The sequence below is a fragment of the Medicago truncatula genome, chromosome 6, assembly GCF_003473485.1.
Source record: "Medicago truncatula cultivar Jemalong A17 chromosome 6, MtrunA17r5.0-ANR, whole genome shotgun sequence".
NCBI lineage: Eukaryota > Viridiplantae > Streptophyta > Magnoliopsida > Fabales > Fabaceae > Medicago > Medicago truncatula.
In genome coordinates, this window is record NC_053047.1 from 37,967,591 (window position 1) to 37,990,405 (window position 22,815).

General features: G+C 33.0%; 2 protein-coding genes across 4 annotated transcripts; one reads left to right on the forward strand and one right to left on the reverse strand.

Moving 5' to 3' along the window:
* Positions 1–2,103: 2,103 nt before the first annotated feature.
* Positions 2,104–3,428, reverse strand: LOC11417312 (pentatricopeptide repeat-containing protein At1g62680, mitochondrial). Its single transcript, XM_024786585.1, has 2 exons — positions 3,158–3,428; positions 2,104–3,044 (listed from the first exon to the last, which is right to left on the reverse strand). The coding sequence occupies exons 1-2, from the start codon at positions 3,426–3,428 to the stop codon at positions 2,104–2,106; spliced, it is 1,212 nt and encodes a 403-aa protein (XP_024642353.1).
* Positions 3,429–5,235: 1,807 nt separating this feature from the next.
* Positions 5,236–8,539, forward strand: LOC11418273 (uncharacterized). Of its 3 annotated transcripts, none has more exons than XR_005642107.1 (4): positions 5,523–5,936; positions 6,893–7,078; positions 7,916–8,253; positions 8,290–8,539. XR_005642107.1 is itself a non-coding variant. In XM_003620313.4 (3 exons), exons 1-3 carry the CDS (start codon positions 5,523–5,525, stop codon positions 8,198–8,200), a joined length of 885 nt encoding a protein of 294 aa, XP_003620361.1. In that variant the 5' UTR covers positions 5,236–5,522; the 3' UTR covers positions 8,201–8,539. The 3 variants fall into 3 exon arrangements, 1 of the variants encoding a protein (XP_003620361.1); XR_005642108.1 differs by having other exon boundaries at positions 7,916–8,252; positions 8,287–8,539; XM_003620313.4 differs by having other exon boundaries at positions 5,236–5,936; positions 7,916–8,539.
* The last annotated feature ends 14,276 nt before the right edge of the window (positions 8,540–22,815 follow it).

The following is a 22,815-nucleotide window of genomic DNA, read 5'->3' on the forward strand; positions in this document are numbered from 1 at the left end:
TGACATCAATAGTCATACAACTTTTTCTGCCAAACTATTCCCTCAAATTGAGACACCCCAATGGATTAGTGAACCACAAAAGCAAAGAATAATCAAATCATGTTGTCTTTATTTAAGCCAACTACAAGCTAGTACTTTTACTTCCTCCACAACCCTTTCAACTTTAAAAACTATATATTCTTATAAATATGTTGGTTTTTCTACCTATAAGTAAGTATTGGATTTTTCATAATATTCACTTTTCTTAAATTGATAGCTGACGCACAGGCTGCGCGTCTGCTGTAGTGTGAATCAACGTTGTCAATGAGAGTGAAAACATATAATGTGCGAGAGGCAAAGAAATATGTGACCAAACCAACGGCATTAATAGTGACAACCCAACCAAGGATACGGTAAAACATTTCTCACATGAATTTGAAAACACAGTAACTCAGTCAAAAAATACACTTGGTTCTTATTCCACAGAGATGGTGGAAACAAAAGAATAAGAAATCAAAAGGAAGAAATATCAGTTGACACTTGACAGTGCCGGAAAGAACGAAATGGGAAAAATAGCAAAAACTGGAGAAATAGTGACATTCACACCTATCCACAAATCTCTAACAGTGTTTGAATGTAATACAAATACTACAATAGAATTAGTAAGGCCGGAACAGTGAGCAATCGAGTGAAAAATATACCTGAAATTCATAAAAATGTTGAGCAAAAACAACTACCAATTCCAAGAGCAGAAAGTTCAACCGCATTGTACATTTTTGATAGAGCCATATGAAAGGAAAAACTTTCCCAACTGCGACATACAGATCTGGTCCGAATCTGTGCTTGCCGAGAATGAATGACTTTGTTGTCGTAGTGGTTGGTTTCTTCCATAATATCGACGGGAGATAATACAGAGGAAGGAGAACAATTATATTGAAGAAAGAACCATTGATTAATGGATCAGCATTACATTAAATTTATATACAAGATGGATGAGGAGGACTATTACATTGAAGCTATAGTAATGAAAATAACAATTCAGCAAACTTTGTAATTGGCAAGAACCAGAATCAAGAATGTGTGAAGTGTGAACAATATTGTTGTGTGACCTTGTTAGGAACGAAGATATTGAATTGAATAAAAAGAACATTTCTGTTAAGAAAATAGGAAAGAGAACTCTCTTCCAAGGGTTTCCCTATCGACAACAGAACCACTGATCTATTCACAGAATATTAACAAATCTCAATTCCTCCCTATACTTCCATTCTCCTATTTATACACGCAACTCAATAACTAATCAATTAAGTAACTCCTCCTTATACTATAATGTTACTTACTTCTTACCTTTAATCCTAACAAACACCTCCTTATTCTATATTGTTACAAACTCCTTTTTATCCTAACAAACTCCTTATCATATATCCGAACAGACCTCAAAACATCATAATAGAAAAATATTCAGTGAGGGAAAATCACGAAGATGGCCTGATGATCATCACAGCTAACTTAGGGGGAAAAAAAACCTCAAACCAACTTAGTCTGGTTTAAGAATATCAAGAAACTTGTAACGCCCCCACTAGATGTTGATATCAAGAGTTGAGTATCCAAATTGTAAAAAAAGAACCGCATTCATAAAAGAAAGGATCAAATTAAAGAATAAATGGCTCAACAGATTGAGAATGAATTAATGTTCCTATCTGCTAATATTCTAATGTGAGAATTGGTGAGGGTTAGCTTAATATCAATAGAGAATTACCACTATTCTATATGACTACTAGGATTTATATACGACTATAATAGTAACTGTTTGCCTTACTGAGTATAAATTATAGACCGACTCCAGCTACAGTTGTCAAGACAAGAAAAAATAAATAAAAACAGATCATTCATCATTGTTGTTACAAGTTACAGCATCTATATGAACCTTGTAACACCTGGTTTTTACCAAAAACTAAAGCGGAAGTTAACCTGCTGCGTAGTCCAATTTCCTTTACAAGAGACAGTCAAAACAAATAAAAGATTGGACGGTCGTTTTAAAATTCAAAATAACAAGTTATAACTAGAAATCATCACACCTAGTTTACTCTTATAGTAGACCTCTAGAAATCATTTCATCAAGAAGTTTCACTGCAATTTATTCTTGTCATTTTTGAACAAAGCGCGAATGATAATTTCATAAGTTACTGCATTAGGAGTGCAACCATATGCTTCATCAAAAAGAGCCTCTCTACAAAGCCCATTAATCATCACAGTGTACAGTCTAACATCTAAACGATAGCCCTTAATCAGAAGATCATGAAAAATCTCTTGTGCATCCTTAAGTCTTCCATTTTTGCACAGTCCATCAACAAGTATATTGTATGTAACCATATTTGGCTCAAATCCTTTGTCTTTGATCTTTGTAAATATTCTAATTGCCGTGTCAAAATGACCACTTTTGCACAAAACATTTAATAAAGAACTGTATGTGATCACATTAGCTGACCGACCTGTAGCACGCATCTCATCTATAAGATCCCAAACATAAGAGATTCTTCCCAATTTGCCAAGTCCGTCAATAAGGGTACTGTATGTTATAGTATCAGGAGTCATACTTTTGAATTGCATTTCTTTAAAGAGAATCACAGCTTCATCCACCATTTTAGCCTTACTTAATCCATTAATCATTATATTGTAGCTACGAAGATCAATAGTCACTCCGTTTTGAGCCATAGCGTTGAATATATATCTAGCCTTGTTCGCTTTTTTAACCAAGAAATACCCATCTATTAAAGAACTACAAGTAACAACATCAGGTTTCACACTTTGTTTTATCATAACAGCCAAAACACTTTTACCTCCTTTCACATCACCTTCCTTACATAAACCATCGATCAATATATTAAAACTACAAACATTTGGGACAATGTTTTTCAATCTCATTTCATTAAACAAACGAATAGCATCTTCCAATTGACCCACAATACAAAAACCATATATTAGAGTATTATACGTGACAACATCAGGAAAAATTCTCTTGACAACCATCTCACAATATAAATCATACGCATCAACTACAAGTTTATCTTTACAAAGACGATTAATAATCATGGAGTACATAAACTGATCTGGCTTAACCACCACCAACCCTTCAATCTTTCCAAGCAACTTAGGGCAGCTTTTGTTTCTCCGGACTTACATAACCCGTTGATCAACGTTCCATAACTAACATTATCAAGACGAAACCCCTTAGCTATAACATCGTCATGAAAATGCAATGCTTTCTTAACTTCGTTATTAATACAAAGACCTTTCAAAAGTGTAGTCAAAGTTACGGTATCAGGCTGATAACCTATCTTGAGAATCTTGGCCAATACGGAAAATGCATAATTGAGTTGACAGAGGTGGTAAAAAGAATTAATGAGGATGCTTAAATTAATAATGTCTCTTTGAATTCCTCGGAGTTCCATTCCTCGGCTTATAAAGATAGCGACACCGTGAATGAATGGATAGAGTACTGTGAATGAAGTTAGAGGAGTGAGCGAGAGAAACAAGTTGAGTTAGTTACTAGTAAGCAAAAGAATGCTAAGGAGAACCGAGAACCCACCTGATTGGTAAGGTGTTTTTTGAAGGGAATATATGTCCAATTTTTATTTTTATTTTGGACTAAAACACAACTTTTTATTTTTTAAATAAAGTATGTTAACGAGTATACCAGAGTTAGCTCAATTAAATTAATACTGGAGAGAATCGAACCAGCGACCTCGAAAAGGAGCACATTTTCGAATCCTGAGCCAATACCACTAAGTCAACCTAAGTGGAATAATATTCTTAAATAAGTTAAAATATCTTTAAATAATACTTTTTTGGTTTAATATGGTTTCATCCTATAATCTATTTTCTTTAGATTCTTTTTTGTAAATTAAAAAATCTAAAAAAAAAACACAAGGGGCTAGATCAAATTTCGCCCAAATGAGAGGAGTGAAACCTTATTAACCAAAAAAACTAATATATGATTTATTCATTTATTTTAGGGTTTATTAAGTTTTTAGTCCCTATAAATATTCACAGTTTTGTTTTTAGTTCCTACAAAATAAAATCACACTTTTTAGTCCCTGTGACATTTTCCTTAAGCATTTTAGGGACCAAAAATCTTGATGGAAATTTTTACAGGGACTAAAAATGCTGGTGGAAAAATTTTATAGGGACTAAAAATGTTGATGAAATTTTTTATAGGGACTAAAAAGTATGATTTTATTTTGTAGGGACTAAAAACAAAATTCTGAATATTTATAGGGACTAATTACTTAATTAACCCTTTATTGTATGGTGAAATATGTTTTTGGTCCTTATAAATGTACAAACCTTTGTTTTAAACCCTCTAATTTTTTTTTCGATTTTTAGTCCCTTTAAAGTTTTTCATCTTTACTTTTGGTCTCTCCTTTTAAGTAAACTCATATGAAGCATTTATATTTTTGAATAAAATTTTGCATAAAAGTTTATAATATTATAAGAATCTCCCAAAAAAATTAGAATTGTTTAACAAAACATGAATTTAATATTATCATAAATAATAGGATCGAATAGATGTAGATTAGCTTCCCAGAAGAAGTTCTCGTGAACTTAGCTCAGTTGGTTGGGACAATGCATAAAATATGCAAGGTTTGGGGTTCAAACTTCGGCCACTACAAAAAAAAAAAAAAAAAACTTGATCGGAGAAGCATGATTGAGAGGAAGAAACATAGAGAAAACCCTTAGAATTCATTATGAATTGTAATGAAAAAGATTGATGAATGAGTTCATGGTTGATCATATTATAGACCTCAATTACCCTAACTACTTGTAACTAACTATAGTTCTCTCTAACTACCTTAACTAACTCTAGTTATCTCAACATTTAACAAAACTTGAATTTTTATGTTTTGGTGGTTAAAAATTCATATTTTGTTAAAAAGTAATAATTTTTTTTTTGGAGATTTTCATAATATTTTATACATAATTTCATTAAAAAAAATACATGAGTTGATTTAAAATAAGGATGACAAGTTGTGATTGTAAATTTTATAAGGATTAAAAGTCTAATTTTTTTTTAAAGGGATTTAAATGAAAAATTTGTATATTTATAATAACTATAAACATATTTAATTTAACCCTTTAATGAATATTTTAAAATAGATAATTAAGATTTTACATGTCAATTTAGGATTTTAAAAGTAACAACTTGCACATACTTTATATGTTAGTGTAAAATCTTACATTAACTTCACAAAACATTAGTCACTGCCTGCTTAGATGCTAATGCTTGCTGTCTTTCACAAAAAGGTCACAATCAAACTCAAATCTCCAGTTGTACAGATTCTTCCACTTTCCAAATAATTCTCATCTTTCTCTTCAAAAACAAAAAAATAACCAAAACTAACCCAAACCACAAATCATAAAATCCCTTAAAATTTCTCATACCTTCGTAATATCATTAGTTCATAAATCTAGTTCATAGAAATAGAAGAAAAAACATAGGCAACACTTTTACACAATCATTATTCATCATAGAAACATAAGAAAAAATGCATACAAAAACAGATTCAGAAGTTACAACAACAAGTGTAGCAACATCAACATCACCAACAAGATCACCACCACGTCGTCCACTATACTACGTTCAAAGTCCATCACACGACGGTGAAAAAACCGTCACTACATCCTTCCATTCAACACCTGTTGCTTCACCTCATCATTCTTCTTCTTCCACTCATTTTTCTGCTTCTAAGAAGGACCAACAACATCAACATAGTGTTAATCCATGGAAGCATATTGATGTTATTGAAGAAGAAGGGTTTCTTGAGAAAGAGAGGAATGGTGGATATTCTAGGAGGTGTTATTTTTTGGCTTTTGTTGTTGGGTTCTTTGTTTTGTTCTCTTTGTTTTCGCTTATTCTTTGGGGTGCTAGTAGACCTATGAAGCCAAAGATTGTGATCAAGGTTTGTGTTTTGATTGATTTTTCAGTTTTAGAATTTGATTTGAATTGGGTGTTTATTGATTTTGTGATTTTAGGATTTGATTTGAATTGGGTTGTGATAAAGTTTGCTTTTTTAGGATGAAATTTGAACTGGGTCATGATAAATTTTTCATTTTTAGGTTGAAATGTAAACTGGGTCATGTTCAATTTTGAATTTAAGGGTTGAAATATGAACTGGGTTAAGATCAACTTTGCATCTTTAAGATGAAATTTTAACTGGGTCATGATCAATTTGGCATTTTTAGGATTATGTTTGAACTGGGTCATGATAATTTTTTCATTTTTAAGTTGAAATGTAAACTGGGTCATGTTCAATTTTTCATTTTTAAGATGAAATTTGAACTGGGTTAAGATCAATTTTGCATTTTTAAGATGAAATTTGAACTGGGTTAAGATCAATATTGCATTTTTAAGATGAAATCTTGACTGGGTCATGATCAATTTTGCATTTTTTGGGTTGAAAGCTTGAAATCTGAATGGGTTTGTGCTCCAATTTTTCACTTTTAGGTTGAAATTTGAACTGGGTTATGTTCAATTTTGCATTTTAGGGTTGAAATCTGAACTGGGTTAAGATAAATACTGCATTTTTAAGATGAAATCTGAACTGGGTCATGATCAACTTTGCATTTTTAGTGTTGAAATCTGAACTGATTTAAGATCAATTTTGTTTTCTCATGAAGAACTTGGAATTTTAGGGTTGAAATCTGATTTGGATGGTGCTCCAATTTTTCATTTTTAGGTTGAAATCTGAACTGGTTTTTGATCAATTTTGCATTTTAGAATGAAAAAATACGGTGGTTTTTTATCCATTTTGCATTTTTTTTAGGATGAAATCTTAACCGGGACATGTTCAATTTTGCTTTTCAAGAATGAACTCTACACTATGTCTTGAATCTTGATCAATTTTGCATTTTGCAGAGCATAAAGTTTGATCATGTTACCGTTCAAGCCGGTTCGGATTCGACTGGGGTGGCCACTGATATGATCACCATGAACTCTACTTTGAAATTCACATACCGCAACACTGGCACTTTCTTTGGAGTCCATGTTTCAGCTACTCCCTTGGAACTGTCCTATTCGGATATAGTCATTGCTTCAGGAAATGTAAGATTCACTAACTTGTTTGTTTGGTTTTGTAGTTAAGATAATTGATTTTTGATTATTGGACTTCGGTTAAAAGCGAGTTAAATGCAAAGTCATTTATATTTTTATACATTAAGTAAAATTGAGTTGAACATTAATGTTAAGTTAAAAATCACTTTTGATAGCAAAAACTACAAAACTCAACTTCAAGTTAGAAATCATTCCGGAGATAAATACAATTCTACTTGAGATCGCCTAATGCTTGTTTGCATTCACGGTTGAATGCTTTCCAAATTGTAACCACATGTTTGGCGGCTCCTACGAATTGGATCTTCTTATTTTCAGTGTGTTTAAATTGGTACGTGAGAAAATGTATCTCACCACCACATCAAACACAGGCTTAGTGTGTTTGTTTCTTCTGTGGTGAAAATTGATTTGCTTGGATTGGTTTTATTTAAAAGTTAGTTTAAGAAAAAAAATGATTTTTGTTTGGATTATATCACGTGAAATTGAGTTAAACAATAAATGTGAGTGTATAAATCATGTTTGGAGACAAAAGCTACAAGCTCCATCTTCAAGTTAGAATCAATTCTAGAGTCAAATCAATTCTAATCCAAATATATCAAACATACAAAAATCAATTTTTTATCTTCAGAATCACTTTTAGCTCCCCCAAAAGTGAATCAAAACATCCACTTAAACATGTCAAACTTGATTTTATGTATTTGAAATCACTTTTACCTCTCACAAAGCAAATTCAAACATGCATGTATAGTTGGTTAGTTAATTAAGAACTTAACTTCAAAGAGCATGAATGTTTCTCTTTTTTGTATTTTTCTAACACATTGATTATTGCAGATGAAGGAGTTTCATCAATCTAGGAGGAGTCATAGATTGGTGAGTGTGGCAGTGATGGGTAGCAAGGTCCCTTTGTATGGAAGTGGTGCTAGCCTTAGCAGCACCACAGGTATGCCTACACTTCCAGTGCCATTGAACCTTAACTTTGTTATGAGATCAAGAGCTAATGTACTTGGAAATTTGGTGAAGCACAAATACTATAAAAGGATTCAATGCTCCATCACCTTGGATCCTAAGAAACTTGGTGCTCTTGTTTCCCTCAAGAATTCTTGCACATATGATTGAATATTCATGCATATGGTGAAAGAAAGTGTAAAAGAATTATTAGGAAAAAAAATGATTATTTTTTTATTAATGGATTCCTTTGAGATATGGATGGAATTGATGGGGATACAGCTCAGAACTCAGAAGGCAAGATGATTAGGACACATTTGTTCTTTGAATTATGCAATGAGGACAAATATCATGTTGGTTCGGTTGAGAACTGTGAGTTGTGATGTGAGTGATCATTACATAAAGACATTTTTTTTTTTGTATCTTGTATTAATTATTTTGTCACATTTTGATTACATTAATTAATTCAAAAGTGAGAACTGAGAACTAATCTGAATTTATTTTGTCCAATTTTGACAATGGATTAGTTCAAGAAGTAGTAAGAGATTTGAGTCCCCTTAAGCAAGTGGCTAGAGATTTAATCTCTTACTCTTTTATATGGAGAAAATATAGTTGGGAGAGGAGAACCTGTGATGAAGATTAGTCACCGTTAAATGAATGTAGAAACTTCGTAAATATAACCCCAAAAAAACATACAATTTTTGCGACAATTGTTTAAATGGTTAACATGGTTTAAATATGTGGTTAATTGCATTCAGTAGTTGGTCAAAAGATATATATGATGTCAAAACTCTTTAATCACTAATGGAACTTCACTAACCACTAATTTGAACATGGTTGACTATAATGAGTAGGTTAATTTTTAAGCTCTATGAGCCATGATTTGAGAGCTGTAATCACTAATGAGTATTGAAAAAATTAGAAACGATTGACTATAATTAGAAATCATGGGACCTACAGCTCTCAAATCATGGCTCATAGAGCTTAGAAACGTTGCTTATGACGCAGATGACTTGCTTGACAAATTCTCCCTAAATCATATGCATTGCAAGTATCTGGCTCAAGTCGTTGATTTCACTATTAGTTTGTTGATATTGTTTTTCCTTTAGATCATATGCTTCTCATCTTTAACTCTTCCCCAAGTTAAAATGCATTAGGCAGAATCTTGATGATCTAGTTCGTGACATGTCAAGTTTTCATTTGAAACAGTTGAGTGTTGAATTTGATAGGAGGAGACAAACTGGGTCTTTTATTCAACAAAGAGGTTTTTATTCATGGGGAAGTATGTGATGAAAAGTTTGTGCCAATTGGGAAGGAGATTGTGAAGAAGTGTGCACTTGAAAAGAGATTGTATGTTCAAGAAAGTGAACTGTGGAATGGAATATTGGCAGCCTTAAGGTTAAGCTATACTCATTTTCCGTCTCATCTGAAAGGATGTCTTGCGTACTGTTCAATATTTCCTAAGAATTATGTTATTAAGAAGAAGAATTTAATCTTTATGTGGATTGCACAAGGTTTGATTCAATCAGCTGAAGGAGGAAAACCACTTGAAGACATCGGAGAAGAATATTTCAAAGAGTTGATGTGGATTTTTTTTCTGAGGTTGTCAAAAGGAGTAGTGATGGTGATGTAACAGAATGCAGATTGCACAATCTCGTTCGTGATCTTTTGCAATTGGTATCTGGGAATGAATCTGTGATACTAGAATCTAGTAGTTTACCGAGATATCTTTCGAAAATTCGTCACACGTCTGTGGTTTCTGACTTTGGGGCACATGTGATTCCTGAGAACTTGTACGAGGCTAAAAAATTGAGAAGTCTTCATTTAATTTTTCCAAAATATCACCTTTTTGCGTGTGCTGAATTTGAGTGGCAGTGGCGTTAAAAGGCTGCAAGAATCGGTTTCTTCTTTGATCTCTTTAAGGTATCTAGATCTCTCATGCACCCCTATTGAAACTTCAAGTTTTAGATCTATCTGACTGCTGTGAACTTGTTGAACTTCCCACAGGGTTGAGTAAATTATTCAATTTAAAGCATTTGTTTATCGAGGGTTGAAGTAGATTAACTCACATGCCAGAACACATTGGAAGGATGCTAAAGCTCCAAACACTACTAATGTTTATTGCAGGAACTCACACAAGTAAAAGCCTTGCACAATTGCAGAGACTGCAGCTGAAGGAAGACTTGCACATTAAGCAAATGGAGCATGTAAAACATGCAACCGAGGCAAAGCTAGCAAACTTAAGAGGAAAGCCACTGCTCCATTCATTAAGTTTGTCATTGAAACATTACGACGAGTTTTGCGAGCTGAGTAGCAAAGTAGTTCTTGAGTGTATTGAACCACCCCAAAGTTTGAAAAGTTTGTGCATCGAAGGATATCCGGGATTTGCTTTCCAAAATGGATCGGTGCAAGTCAACTCCCTAATTTGACCAAAATGGTGTTGATCAATTGCAGAAGGAGTGAATATCTCCCCACACTCGAAAAATTTCGATTTCCGTAAACCATTCACTTACAAGGAATGCATAGTGTGATAAACATTGGTAGAGAGTTCAATGGTGAGTGCTCAGGAGGTTCCTATAGAAAGCATATTTCAAAATAATGCTTCTCTCACTTCTCTAACCATTAGCTCCTGTCCAAATCTTCTCTCCATTCCCTCAACTTTAGGATACTTGACTGCACTTAAATCACTAATAATCCGTTGGTGCAAACGGCTTGTCAACCTACCAGAAGATTCGCATGAACTATCCTCATTAGAATGGTTGGAGATAAGTGAATGTCCTAACCTTGTTGCTTTGTCAGAAGGTATACAAGGTTTACGCGCACTCAGGTCCTTATCCGTGAAAATTGCAATAACATAACATATTTACCAACCGGACTGCAACATTTCACTTCCGTTGAGCACTTGGTCATAATGTATATCCCGGTTTTGGATCATTTGCCAGCTGAATTAAGCAATCTTTCCAAACTAAGCAGTTTGTATATCTTGAGCTGCCAAAAACTTTCATTTCTTCCTGAAAGTTTGAAGCATGTGACCTCACTACAAACTCTTGAAATACATAGTTATCCTGACTTAAAATCTCTTTCGAGGTGGATCGGTAATCTTACATTTCTGGTCATTGGTCATATCAGAATGTCATGGTATAAAGTCACTCCCAGAAGATTTGACGAACTTGAGCAACCTACAGCACCTATCAATACGTCAATGTTCAGCTCTTGAGGTATGCGGAGAAGGTCTTGATAGAGACTGGCCAAAGATAGCTCAATTTACTACCATGATTTTCTTATTCCATTTTATATATCCTGCAGAGGTTTGTATTGTTTTTCAGCATATTTAGTTATTGATTAATGAGAGTATTTGTTCATCTTCTTTGGTCTAAGTTTCAGATTTCATTGGTTTAGTTAATTATGATCCATGTAATATGGTACAATACTAAACTATTTTTTTCGGTTTCCCATAAGCAACCTCCACTAGAGGTCATTCTATTCGAGACATTGTCGGATATTAAATGTGGATACTTCTCTCATCCACAATTCGAACACGGGTTCGCCAAGTGAGAGTCTAACCCCTTCTCCGAGACATAACCTGCATTAGCTACTATTTAAAATCAATGAAACTGACGTTAGTTACACCCTCGTTACCAGATTATTAGTAAAAATGTCTGATTTTATGCTTACTTATATTATTGGAAAAGTACTTGTATTTTTCAAACTGCTATTAAGAGAAATTTCGTGAGTAAACCATCAAATTCACCGGTAATTTTGTAGGACGCTCGCAAATAAGTCCCTAAGATTACATATATTTTAAATTTGTATTTGACTCTGTCAAACGTTACACAAATCCGTCATTCTGTCAAACACCATCAGTTAATGGCTTAATGTTGTTTCACTTGTTGACGTGTCGGGTTAGTGCCAAATATTTTCTTCTAGTGAAAATACATTTTACCGGCACAGAATATCAGCCACACCACTTATCGTAAATCACTCTTAGATAGATGATGATAAAAAAACTGAAATATGTTAATTTTTGTCTGTGTCAATTAGATATCTTATTCTTCTATGCAATTAAAGAGCCTAATTCATAGAGTTATGACACAACGGATAACAAATTTCTCCCTTAAAAGTGTTAACGTTGCTACATTATCATACAGGGATTGCCATCTTTGCTTCTTCCCCTTTTCTTTTTTTAGTAACATTTTGGTCTACTTTTTTAGATTCTCTCATTTGTAATAGGGTGCAGGCCCACTCCTGACTATTTTTAATGCATTTTGGAGAGCCCTAAAAACAATTTAAGTCTTTAAGAACATATTATAAGTTGATTTTGAAAGATGTCACAAATAAGGCAATTCAAACATACTTCTAAAAACCCCAAAAAAATTATTTAGTTTAGTTTTATTTCTTTACTTTATCTAGTATTTTCTTGTAAATATCTTTATGTTATTAGGTTTAGTTTTATTTTTTTTTCATTATCTTTTAGTTAGATTTAGTTTTCTTTTCGGTGGGATTAGATTTATTTTGACTGTGTTTGTTTTAAGTTTACTAAATTTATTCTTAACAGTGTTATTTCTAAGAATATAAAGAAGGGAGCTTTATTCCTGGGCATTAAAAAAAAGATATTTAATTAATATTTATTTATTCCTAGAAATTATTATAATAGAAAGATTAATGTGTACGTGAGAACTTTTATTCAAACCATTTTTTATGGGAATATTTTTCATTCTTAGGAATCTTTTATATCCAGAAATAAAATTTAATAAAATCTTTTATACCTAGAAATAAAATTTGATAAATCTGTAACAAATATTGAAATGTGTATTTCTATCATTTTATTTCTAGACCCCCACCAAAAGTTAAGAATTTACTATGGCGCATGTGTGAGGCTGCCTCCTAACATGAGTCCGTTTGTTAGATAAAGGAGTTGTATGCCCGACTGATTGTGCTAGTTGTGATTCAAATCATGAGGATCTTAAACATACATTTTTTTATTGTCCTTTTGTTGTACAAGTGTGGAACATAACCGGCTTGTGGGGCTCTGTACAACATGCTCTTACTTCTACTGTTTCGGTTACGGATCCTATTTTCTCACTACTAGAGCAACTGTCTGTGGAATTAGCTCAGCGTATGGCAACAGTGTTTTGGAGCATTTGGAAACACCAAAACCTCAGAGTTTGGGATAATGTCATAGAAACTAGTGCAACAGTAGTGGAGTGTGCTAGAAATATGGTCGTTGATTGAAAACTGGCTAATACTCATGTGGTTCTTGCATCAACAGCGCAGCATCAGCCTTCACTGACCCTTGCGTTGTGGGCTTCCACTTCGGCACAACCTGCCACTCATACGTGGCAGCACCCTAATCCGAGGAGATACAAATGCAACATTGACGCGCCATTTTCCTCTCAATTCAATCGCACATGTATTGACATTTGTGTTTGTGACTCAAACGGTACTTTGTTTTGGCCAAGACAGTCACATATCCTTGTATGGTTTCAGTTGATGTGGGTGAAGCTTTAGGTATGCACTCGGCTCTACAATGGCTGAGTGATATGCAGATGGATGGCGTGGATTTTGAAACAGATTCGAAGCTGACATCAATCTAGGAAGGACACATCCGAATTTGGCTCTATTATCTCATCTTGTCGTTTACTTTTTAGTTCTTTCTTTTCTAACTCTAGGGTGGAGTTTGTCCTACGACATGCCAACACGGTTGCTCATGCTCTTGCAAGAGAAGCCACGTTCTTAGCTAGTTCCGTTATTTATTATGATATGCCTGAATGTATTGAATCCTTAATTATCAATGAAATGTTTTTTTTTTTTTGAGGGGATCAATGAAATGTTATAAGCATGTTTCCTTCAACAACAAAAAAAAATCTATCATTTGAAAAAATTGAAGTTCAAAGTAATGTTGTTGAGAAAGGAGGTGAATGTGAAAAGAAGATGGTTGAGATTAAGATCATGCTGCAAGAAAAACACATGTAGAACAAGAGTCGTCACGTGAAAGAAAAGCCACAAGTGATGCGTGTCAATTTGTACCTGATGGTGGAGACTTAATCAATAGAGGTGAAAGAAAACATTCATTTGCAATAAGGAGTCAAAAATTATTCTTCTCCAATGTGGAATAACACATCCCAAAAGTCTAGTGGTGGGAGCATGACATCATCTACTTCTTTATGTCATGTTCATGGAATTCCACCATACAAGAGAAACAAAGATCATGTATTCTTCCTTTCTTACATGACACCCTAAAAGGTGGTGAGGTGTCAAGTTAAAGATGTAAAATAAGCACTTCATGGGAGACAACACATGCGCTAGTTTTTTTAAAATTAATAATAATTTAGATAAACCTTGATTCTCTCAAAATTCTGCCATAATCTCCTTGATCTTCTCAATAACCAAAAACTATACACCTTAAACCTCCATTACCACCTTCATCCATAACCTTTCTTTTCACCATTATGAAAACACACCCTAAACCAAATTTCCACTCTAACCTTTTGCGGCTCATATTTCAATCTTAACACTCATTCTACCATATTCATCAATCTACAACTTAAACAAGAAAAAAAAATACCTCCAACTCATCAACAAATAAAAAAATTACCACTATTTCTTCCCATAACACCTAAACCTACCGATTCCCTAAACTTCATAGAAACTCAACATCATCATACAAACTTACAACCACTTCCACACGATGGACTACATTGGTTTCAGAAGGAGATTGCTTTAACCCTTTTGGTTTTATTTTAAGTTTTAGTTTGAAGTATTTTTCTTTTATTGAGTCAAGTCGTTTATTAGTCGGTCGTTACAGTCAAGTATGTTATGATTATTGTTGTGAGTCCCATTGTTCTAACACGTTGTCTTTTTTCTTGTTTATTATCAATACAATAAATCTTTCAATTTAGCCAGTGGCGGATCTTGAGTTATTTTTTTGGGGGTGCCAAATATTCGTAGAATATATATTAATCAGTTTAAAACCATCATCAGAATTATGAGTTGTTTTGGTGGTTTGCTTGCTTGAGGGTTACATGGATGACCTTGGTTCAACTCAAACCATGATATCCTTTTTTAATATAAAACATTAAAAATACAATTGAAATATAAAAAAGAGGGTGTGGAAGGAGTTGAACTCAAGATAATTGGGGGGTTGTCTGACCACTACAACAAGGAGATCCAAGGAGATCCGCCCCTGCTAATTTATAGAGAAGTTGGGGGGTGCAGTGGCACCTGTGGATCTCCAAGGAGATCCTTGGAGATGGAGATCCTTGGAGATCCTCTTTCTGATTGATCGGAATCCCAAAGTCTAAGTTCCACTTCTTGTAGATAAAGTGAAATGCATTGCTCAACGGTTCAAAGGAGGAATTATCTGAAATAAAGAAGGAAGCATCTCATATGTTAGCGAGCATAACCTTCACTAAATCATGACGAGTGAGATCTTTGAGCCAAATATATATAAATTCCAATTTCTCCTTTCCATTGCCTACTCTTTCTTTCTAATGGAGTGATTCCATCCATGTGTTCATTTCTTGAGCTTGCATTCATTCTCTACTTGCGTATTAGTTCTACATACACAAATTGAGATATTTTATTGTTAACTAGAGTCTTTTTTAAGCCATCCTTGATGCTTATAAAATCCTATGCTAAAACCACTTTGAGCTTTATCGCTTTCTTTTGGTGACAAACCATAATATAAGTCAATTTAGACCATTAGAATTGTTTTGTAATTGTTTACACATTACTTTTGATATATTTTGGGTTGACTTTTTTTCTTTATTAAATTACCCTCAACTTTCAATCAAATAACACATATAACAAATAAATAAAAGTAAATTCAAATATTAAAATATTCAAATAGTTTTTCTATCATGTGCAAATTTACACATGTTAAGAAGTTTTAAATGGTAATTTTGCATTGTAACTTGTATATTTTGTATTAAATGTATAACTTTTTGATAAATAATTGTATTTTTTCAATAAAAACTTACTACATTTAGTTGCGTTAACATGTGCAAATTAGAGGTGAGAATAGGCCAGACCACCCGTTAGGGGCCTATGGTCAGCCTAGCTCGTTTAATAAATGGGTCAAATTTGAGCTTTTTAAAAAGCCTATTAAATTAAATAGGTCGGGCTTAGGCTTATAAAAAAACCTATCAAGCCTATCAGGCCGGCCCGTATATTAGTATATTACTTTTTTCCACATTTATTATTATTTATATTTATATATATATATATATATATATATATATATATATATATATAAATTATTGATCCTTCATATTCTCGTACTACAATTATTATTATTTCAGTTTTTTTATTTTATTTTATATTTTGTATTTAGGATACAACACAACTCTTGGGATTCCTTCATATATCATATGAACTTCATCTAACGAGACAAGAGTTACTCATACCAATTACCGATAACCAAAAAATTAAAAGATAACATACGATACACACAACCCAAAACAATCCAATTCCAATTCTAATGATTGATGAGTTACAATTACATATTAGATATATATATCTATACTTACTTTATATAAAGAAAATATAGATTTTGGCCGGGTTTTTTAATATCCTAATTATACCCTTAAACAAATTTTCTATAATAATGATTATTGTTGGTGTAATTAAAAAGATAAGAATTTAAATTATATTTTTTTTTTGTTATACTGTTGGTGTCATTGAAATAGATGAACACGGTTAGTTTGATTTGTTATAATAGGAAAACAACAAACATTTATATTTTTACTTTTAATCAAAATTTCACTAAAAAACACCATTCATAATTTTCAAATGTTAGCGCGATAAAAATAGCGAAAAGAGGAGCACGTGAGTACCCGTCTTTTCACTAGTTGTGATAATGCGTATAAATTTCTAATATGATTTTTCATTAAATTTTTAATTTGGATTCAATTGTTTTTCTTCAAAAAAAAAATTTTATAGTAAATATATTTTTAATTTTCAAATTGTAACAAACAAAGCTCCTCTTTTTCAATAATATTAACAATATAATAATTATAATATAATTTTTTTTAAACGACACCAACATTATAAACAAATTTGTTTTTGGATAAAATAAGAATAATAAAAAAATCCCATAATCTCACTATTTAGGGTCCGTTTGGTTCGAGAGTTTTGGAGGGGAGGGGAGGGAAGGGGAGGGGAGATTTTTAATTTGAAGTGTTTGGTTCAATTTTTAGAAGGGAAGGGAAGGGGAGGGGAGGGGAGCAAATCTCTTTAAAATTTTATTGCATTGCCATAATTATCCTTAAATTAATTTCAAATCTCAATATTAACCTTGTAACAACTTTTATTATTATTAGATTATATTATTTTTGTAAGAATCTTATTATTATTATTAGGTTATCTTATTCTTGTAACAATTATTATTATTATTTTGTTATATTTTCCTTGTAACAATTTTTATTATTATATAATCTACCACTCTTATTTGTTAGATGTACAAACCGCTCTTACTACTACTTTGTTGTTGTCAACGACTGCTTGAGGCTTCCTCCAAAGTGAATTGTGAGTAATTTCATCATCTCATTGTCTATATCGTAGTATTATTAATTACATCGTTATTGATTCGCTACTTTATTATCCTTGTTTAATCGTTATCGTTGTTGGAACTTTATTGTTTAAATTGTTGCTTTATCCTTACGGTGGCTTGTTTGTTTCATAGTGTGTTTTTTCTTATGGTATTGATCCATTCATTTGAGAGTATTGTTTTTTTTTCACTTTTAAAATCGTTGAAGTCTTTTTTTTTTTGATGAAATCGTTGAAGTTTTATTATTATTATTATTATTATTATTTTATTTTAATTCAGCTTATTATACTTGTTGTTGCTTGCTTTTTTTTCACAGTTAATTCACCTATCCATGTCTTGTTGTGTAAAATCTTGACCAGAATTTTTTTTCACTACACAACCTTACTATTATCGGATTAGCTGAATATAACTCGTAATCATTGAATCAAATTGAAAATGAAATTCACTAAAAACGCACATAGTTTTAAAATAATTTACCATGAGAACAGAAATATACAAATAAAATTTTGCATAAAATAGCTACAGCCTACAGGCAAACGAACAGTAAAAACTCAGGACATGTTTACATTTAACATGTTCCCACTTAAAACCTCTCTCAAGCATGCTGATGTTGGCTATTGAACTTGTTCCTGTTGGCACACTACATATCCATCCTCAAAGCTGTGCATTATTTTTATTGATACTTATTGTTGTTGGAGTATCAGATACAGCTTATATAAAATGCAAATCTTCACTTCTAGCTAAAATAGGATAATCACAACCTAGTAGTGTTTTTTTTCACTGTTAATTCACCGATCCTACATGTCTTGTTGTGTAAAATCTTGGCTTTATTTTTCTGTACATTAATCTATATGCTTTGTTTCATTTTTTTTATCTTCCATATATCTATACATTAATCATGATTTTTTTTTTCTTTTTTACGTTCTGCTTTTCTTTCTATATGTTTTGTTTCATTTTTTTTTCTTCCATATATTGATCATGGCCTCGTTTATATATAAATATGTTTGTTGTAGTTTATTACATGTCTATATGTAATTGTAGTATAAGAGTTATATAATCTAGAAATTAATTTTATGCGATTAGATGGATCATCAAGATCAGGAAATTGCTATCAATAGATGGTTTGATTTGCGCCGAAGAGCTATAGCTTAGCTTATGTGTGCTGTTGTCTTTTGTTATATTCGAATCTCTCGTAAAAAAAAAATAAGTTATAGTATGAGCTCTCAGAGAGAAAGGGTGCGTGAAGAAGTAATGTATCAACTTAAAAATAGTGAAACTAGTAGAAATATAATAAGAATGGGTTCTCAAACTTTTTTAAAGTTATGCGATATGTTAGAAAGAGAAGGGGGCTTACGACCTACAAGATGGTCAAGTGTGGAAGAACAAGTTGCAAAATCACTTTACATACTAACCCATAATGCTAAAAATCGTGAAGTCAACTTTTGGTTTCGTCGTTCGGGTGAGACAATTAGTCGTCATCTCCATCAAGTTTTGAAAGCTATTCTTGAATTGGAAGAAAAGTTTATTGTACAACCTGATGGATCAACGATCCCCTTGGAAATTTCTAGTAGCACTAGATTCTACCCATATTTTAAGGTACATTTTTATATTAATAAAATATTAGCAAGACTTGAATAAATTATATATATATATATATATATATATATATTGATAGAAAAATACTATATTGTGTCAGGATTGTGTTGGTGCTATAGATGGAACACATATACGAGTCAAGGTATCTGCAAAAGACGCCCCTCGTTATCGTGGTAGGAAAGAGTATCCAACACAAAATGTTTTAGCAGCGTGCACTTTTGATTTAAAGTTCACGTATGTGCTTGCGGGATGGGAAGGCTCCGCCTCTGACTCAAGAATAATAAAGAATGCATTAACACGAGAAGATAAACTTAAAATTCCTCAAGGTAATATAAGAATCAACATAAAGTTATAACTACTTATATTATATACTTCAAACTATCACATTTATTATTTACCTTTACTATAGGAAAATATTATCTAGTTGATGCTGGTTTCATGTTGACAAGTGGACTTATTACGCCTTATAGAGGAGTTCGGTATCACTTGAAAGAATTTTCGGCAAGAAATTCACCCCTAAATTATAAAGAATTGTTTAATCTTCGGCATGCGTCTTTACGAAATGCAATTGAAAGAGCCTTTGGTGTATTAAAAAAAAGATTTGAGATTTTATCAAATTCAACAGAACCCGCTTATGGAGTCAAAGCTCAGAAATTAATCATTTTTGCATGTTGCATTCTTCACAATTATCTAATGAGCGCAGAACCAAATGAAGACCTTATAGCTGAAGTAGATGTCGAACTTGCAAATCAAAATGTATCCCATGACAATCATGAGGCATCAAGAAGTGATATGGATGAATTTGCTCAAGGTGGAATTATAAAAAATGGTGCAGCGCATCAAATGTGGTCAAATTATGAAAATAATGGTCAAACCTAAATGGATTACATTGCAATTTATATTATTATTTTGATTTTGGTTTTTCTTTGATGAAGTAGTACTGAATTTATTAAATTATGGTGTTTTTTATATATGTGTGTGTTTGGACTAAATGTATATTTGAAATTGATGTCAAGTGAATGATATTGGAACTTCATGTTAATTATATTTATTAATGTAGTTATGTTATAATTGACCATTTTTATAGATTATGACATCGAAAAAGCAATTGTCAACCAACAATGGTAATTCTGGGTCTTTGACCTGGAATAAAGCCATGGATGATGCTCTTGTTGATGCTCTCATGCAAGAATTTGAAAACGGTAACAAAGTTAACGGTACCTTTACGTCAATAGCATATAACAATGTTACAGATGAACTCGTGAGATTGTTTGGTGACCAAATTGATAAGGTGAAGATACAAAATCGTTGGAAAACTTTGAAAAGAAACTACAGTGAGTATCACGAAATTTTTAAAGGTGGTATGAGTGGGTTTTCTTGGAATTCAACTACACAGTTATGGGATGCGGAAGAACCAGTTTGGGCTGCTCTAATTGAGGTAAATTTTGTAAATCTTGTATTTTGAAATATTTTTTGATTGATAAAAAATTTTACAACTTGTGTCAAACTTACTTTTCAGTCGAAACCAAAAGCAGCACATTGGAGAGTTGATTCATTTCCAAACTATAAAAAGATATCAATACTTCATGGGCCTAACCGAGCTGATGGAGATGAATCTGGAACTTTTAAAGAGACCAGAAAACGAGGGGCATCTATCACTGAGGAAGATTTTGTTAAAACTATTCAAGATATTGATGACCGTGTTGCTCGGAATGAGGTAACTTTGGAGAGCTTTGATGCTCCTGATTATGACTTTACTTTACCTGAAACACAATCATATGATCCTTCAACCATGGCAAGTGGTGGAAAAAGGAAGAGATTGAAAGTGGCTAAGAATAAAGAGACATACAATGATATTATTGAACTTAAAGAGTCAATGAAAGTGGTTGCAGAGGCACTCAGAGAAGGAAATGCTGCAATACGGGAAGTGTAACACCCCGTTTTCCCAATATCAAAATTTCTTTAAAAACATAACATTTATCAGAGTAAACATCAAACAACGGGATATCACATATAACGTAGTCCAACAGTTAAATAATAATTTAACCAATATCTTAAACATTGCAGCGGAAAATCATAAACATAATTCATATGAAATGTTTTGGCACGCAGGCCCCAACAGAGTATCTCAAAAGAGTTTATCAAACATAAATTATCATGACAGTTCACGTAAAAGAATGAAGCATGTTATAGCATTAACCCCATCCCGTTACGTATCAGAGCGACCTAGACGACATAGTGAAGGCAAGGCCACTCACGACGGCAACTGCACACTAAGCACGATCACCTGCAAGTTACCCATACGAATGGCAACATTTTCAAGCAGAAGGGGTGAGATTTCATAATAAAATAACATTAATCAATGTAATTGCGAATCATAAATTAACATCATAATCATTCCATTATTAACTTTGCATAAATGCTAAACAGTTATCACGTAATCATATATCCAATTCATTATGAACAACATAACATAATCAACAAACACTTATCACGTAATCACATATTCATTCATTATCAACAAGACATCTTAATCGTGACAATGTGACAATGCTCCTAGACTCCTTATATGCATGTGGTACCAATCGTCATCATAAGTATTAATATACTTTAATCGTGCGGAGGACAAAGCTCCTATAAAACGTGCGGAGGACAAAGCTCCTAATATTCGTGGTGAGGACTAAGCTCAATGATATGCTATGCATGGACACAAAACATCGTAATCAACTTATCGACATGCATCCAATAATTTGGAGCTTAACTTCATCATATACTTATGCACTTAGTTAAATAACGGAAGCAGCATAAACAGGTCACATAACAAGATGATATCATTATATCAAAGCACATAATTTGTATCTTTATCACATCTTCTTATCTTGCATGAATATACAATACAACAGTTCATATTCAATTAATATTAATATAACTTAAACAACTCTACAGTCTGCATTAAACGACATCACTAGGTCTCATTACCAGTTAGGGGTTCACTCTTGATCATCAAGTGCGACACAGATCGCACAAACACATAAACAATTCCATATTGGTTGTGCTCGCGAGGCGAGAGTACTTACTCGCCATGGCGAGTACCACTCAACTCCCAAACCAAGGTTGTTCTGGGTTCCTTCTGATCCTACATTCATTCCTAATCAATACTAGATGTGTTCAGGTACTCAAAGGCATACAAAATTCAACTAAAAAGGTCGAAACACGAAATCTAACATGCACTCTGCCTTAGCTCGCTATGGCGAGTAAGGTGGCTCGCAGTGGCGAGCTGCGTCACACAACTCGTGAGGCGAAGGGGATTTCTCGCCATGGCGAGTTGAACCAAACAACTCGCAAGGCGAAAGGAAAGGGCTCGCGTGGCGAGCGATGAAGTTCATCACTCGCGAGGCGAGGATCATCACTCGCCAAGGCGAGCGATGAACAGAAGCTCGGGCAGACTAGGGTTTTTCTCAAAAATCCATCAAACAACATGGTTCAAAGCGTGGTTTTGATTCCAGAATTCATCCTAAACATATTCTAAGGTTAAAGGACGGTTCTTTCATCAATCTAACAAGTTTTACCGTTTGATCATCAATTTTTAGGGTTTTGACCTAATTCCAAAACTTCTCTAAATCAATCCTAACTTGGTCAACTA

Excerpts from the sequence above, each read along its gene's own strand:
- LOC11417312 (XM_024786585.1), bottom strand. The coding sequence starts at position 3,428 with ATGGAACTCCGAGGAATTCAAAGAGACATTATTAATTTAAGCATCCTC. Across the intron at positions 3,045-3,157 it reads AACGTTGATCAACGGGTTAT|ATAAACTTGTAGTTGATGCG; the intron begins GTAAGTCCGGAG and ends GTCTTTGTAAAG.
- LOC11418273 (XM_003620313.4), top strand. The coding sequence starts at position 5,523 with ATGCATACAAAAACAGATTCAGAAGTTACAACAACAAGTGTAGCAACA. Across the intron at positions 5,937-6,892 it reads AGCCAAAGATTGTGATCAAG|AGCATAAAGTTTGATCATGT; the intron begins GTTTGTGTTTTG and ends TGCATTTTGCAG. Across the intron at positions 7,079-7,915 it reads TAGTCATTGCTTCAGGAAAT|ATGAAGGAGTTTCATCAATC; the intron begins GTAAGATTCACT and ends TGATTATTGCAG.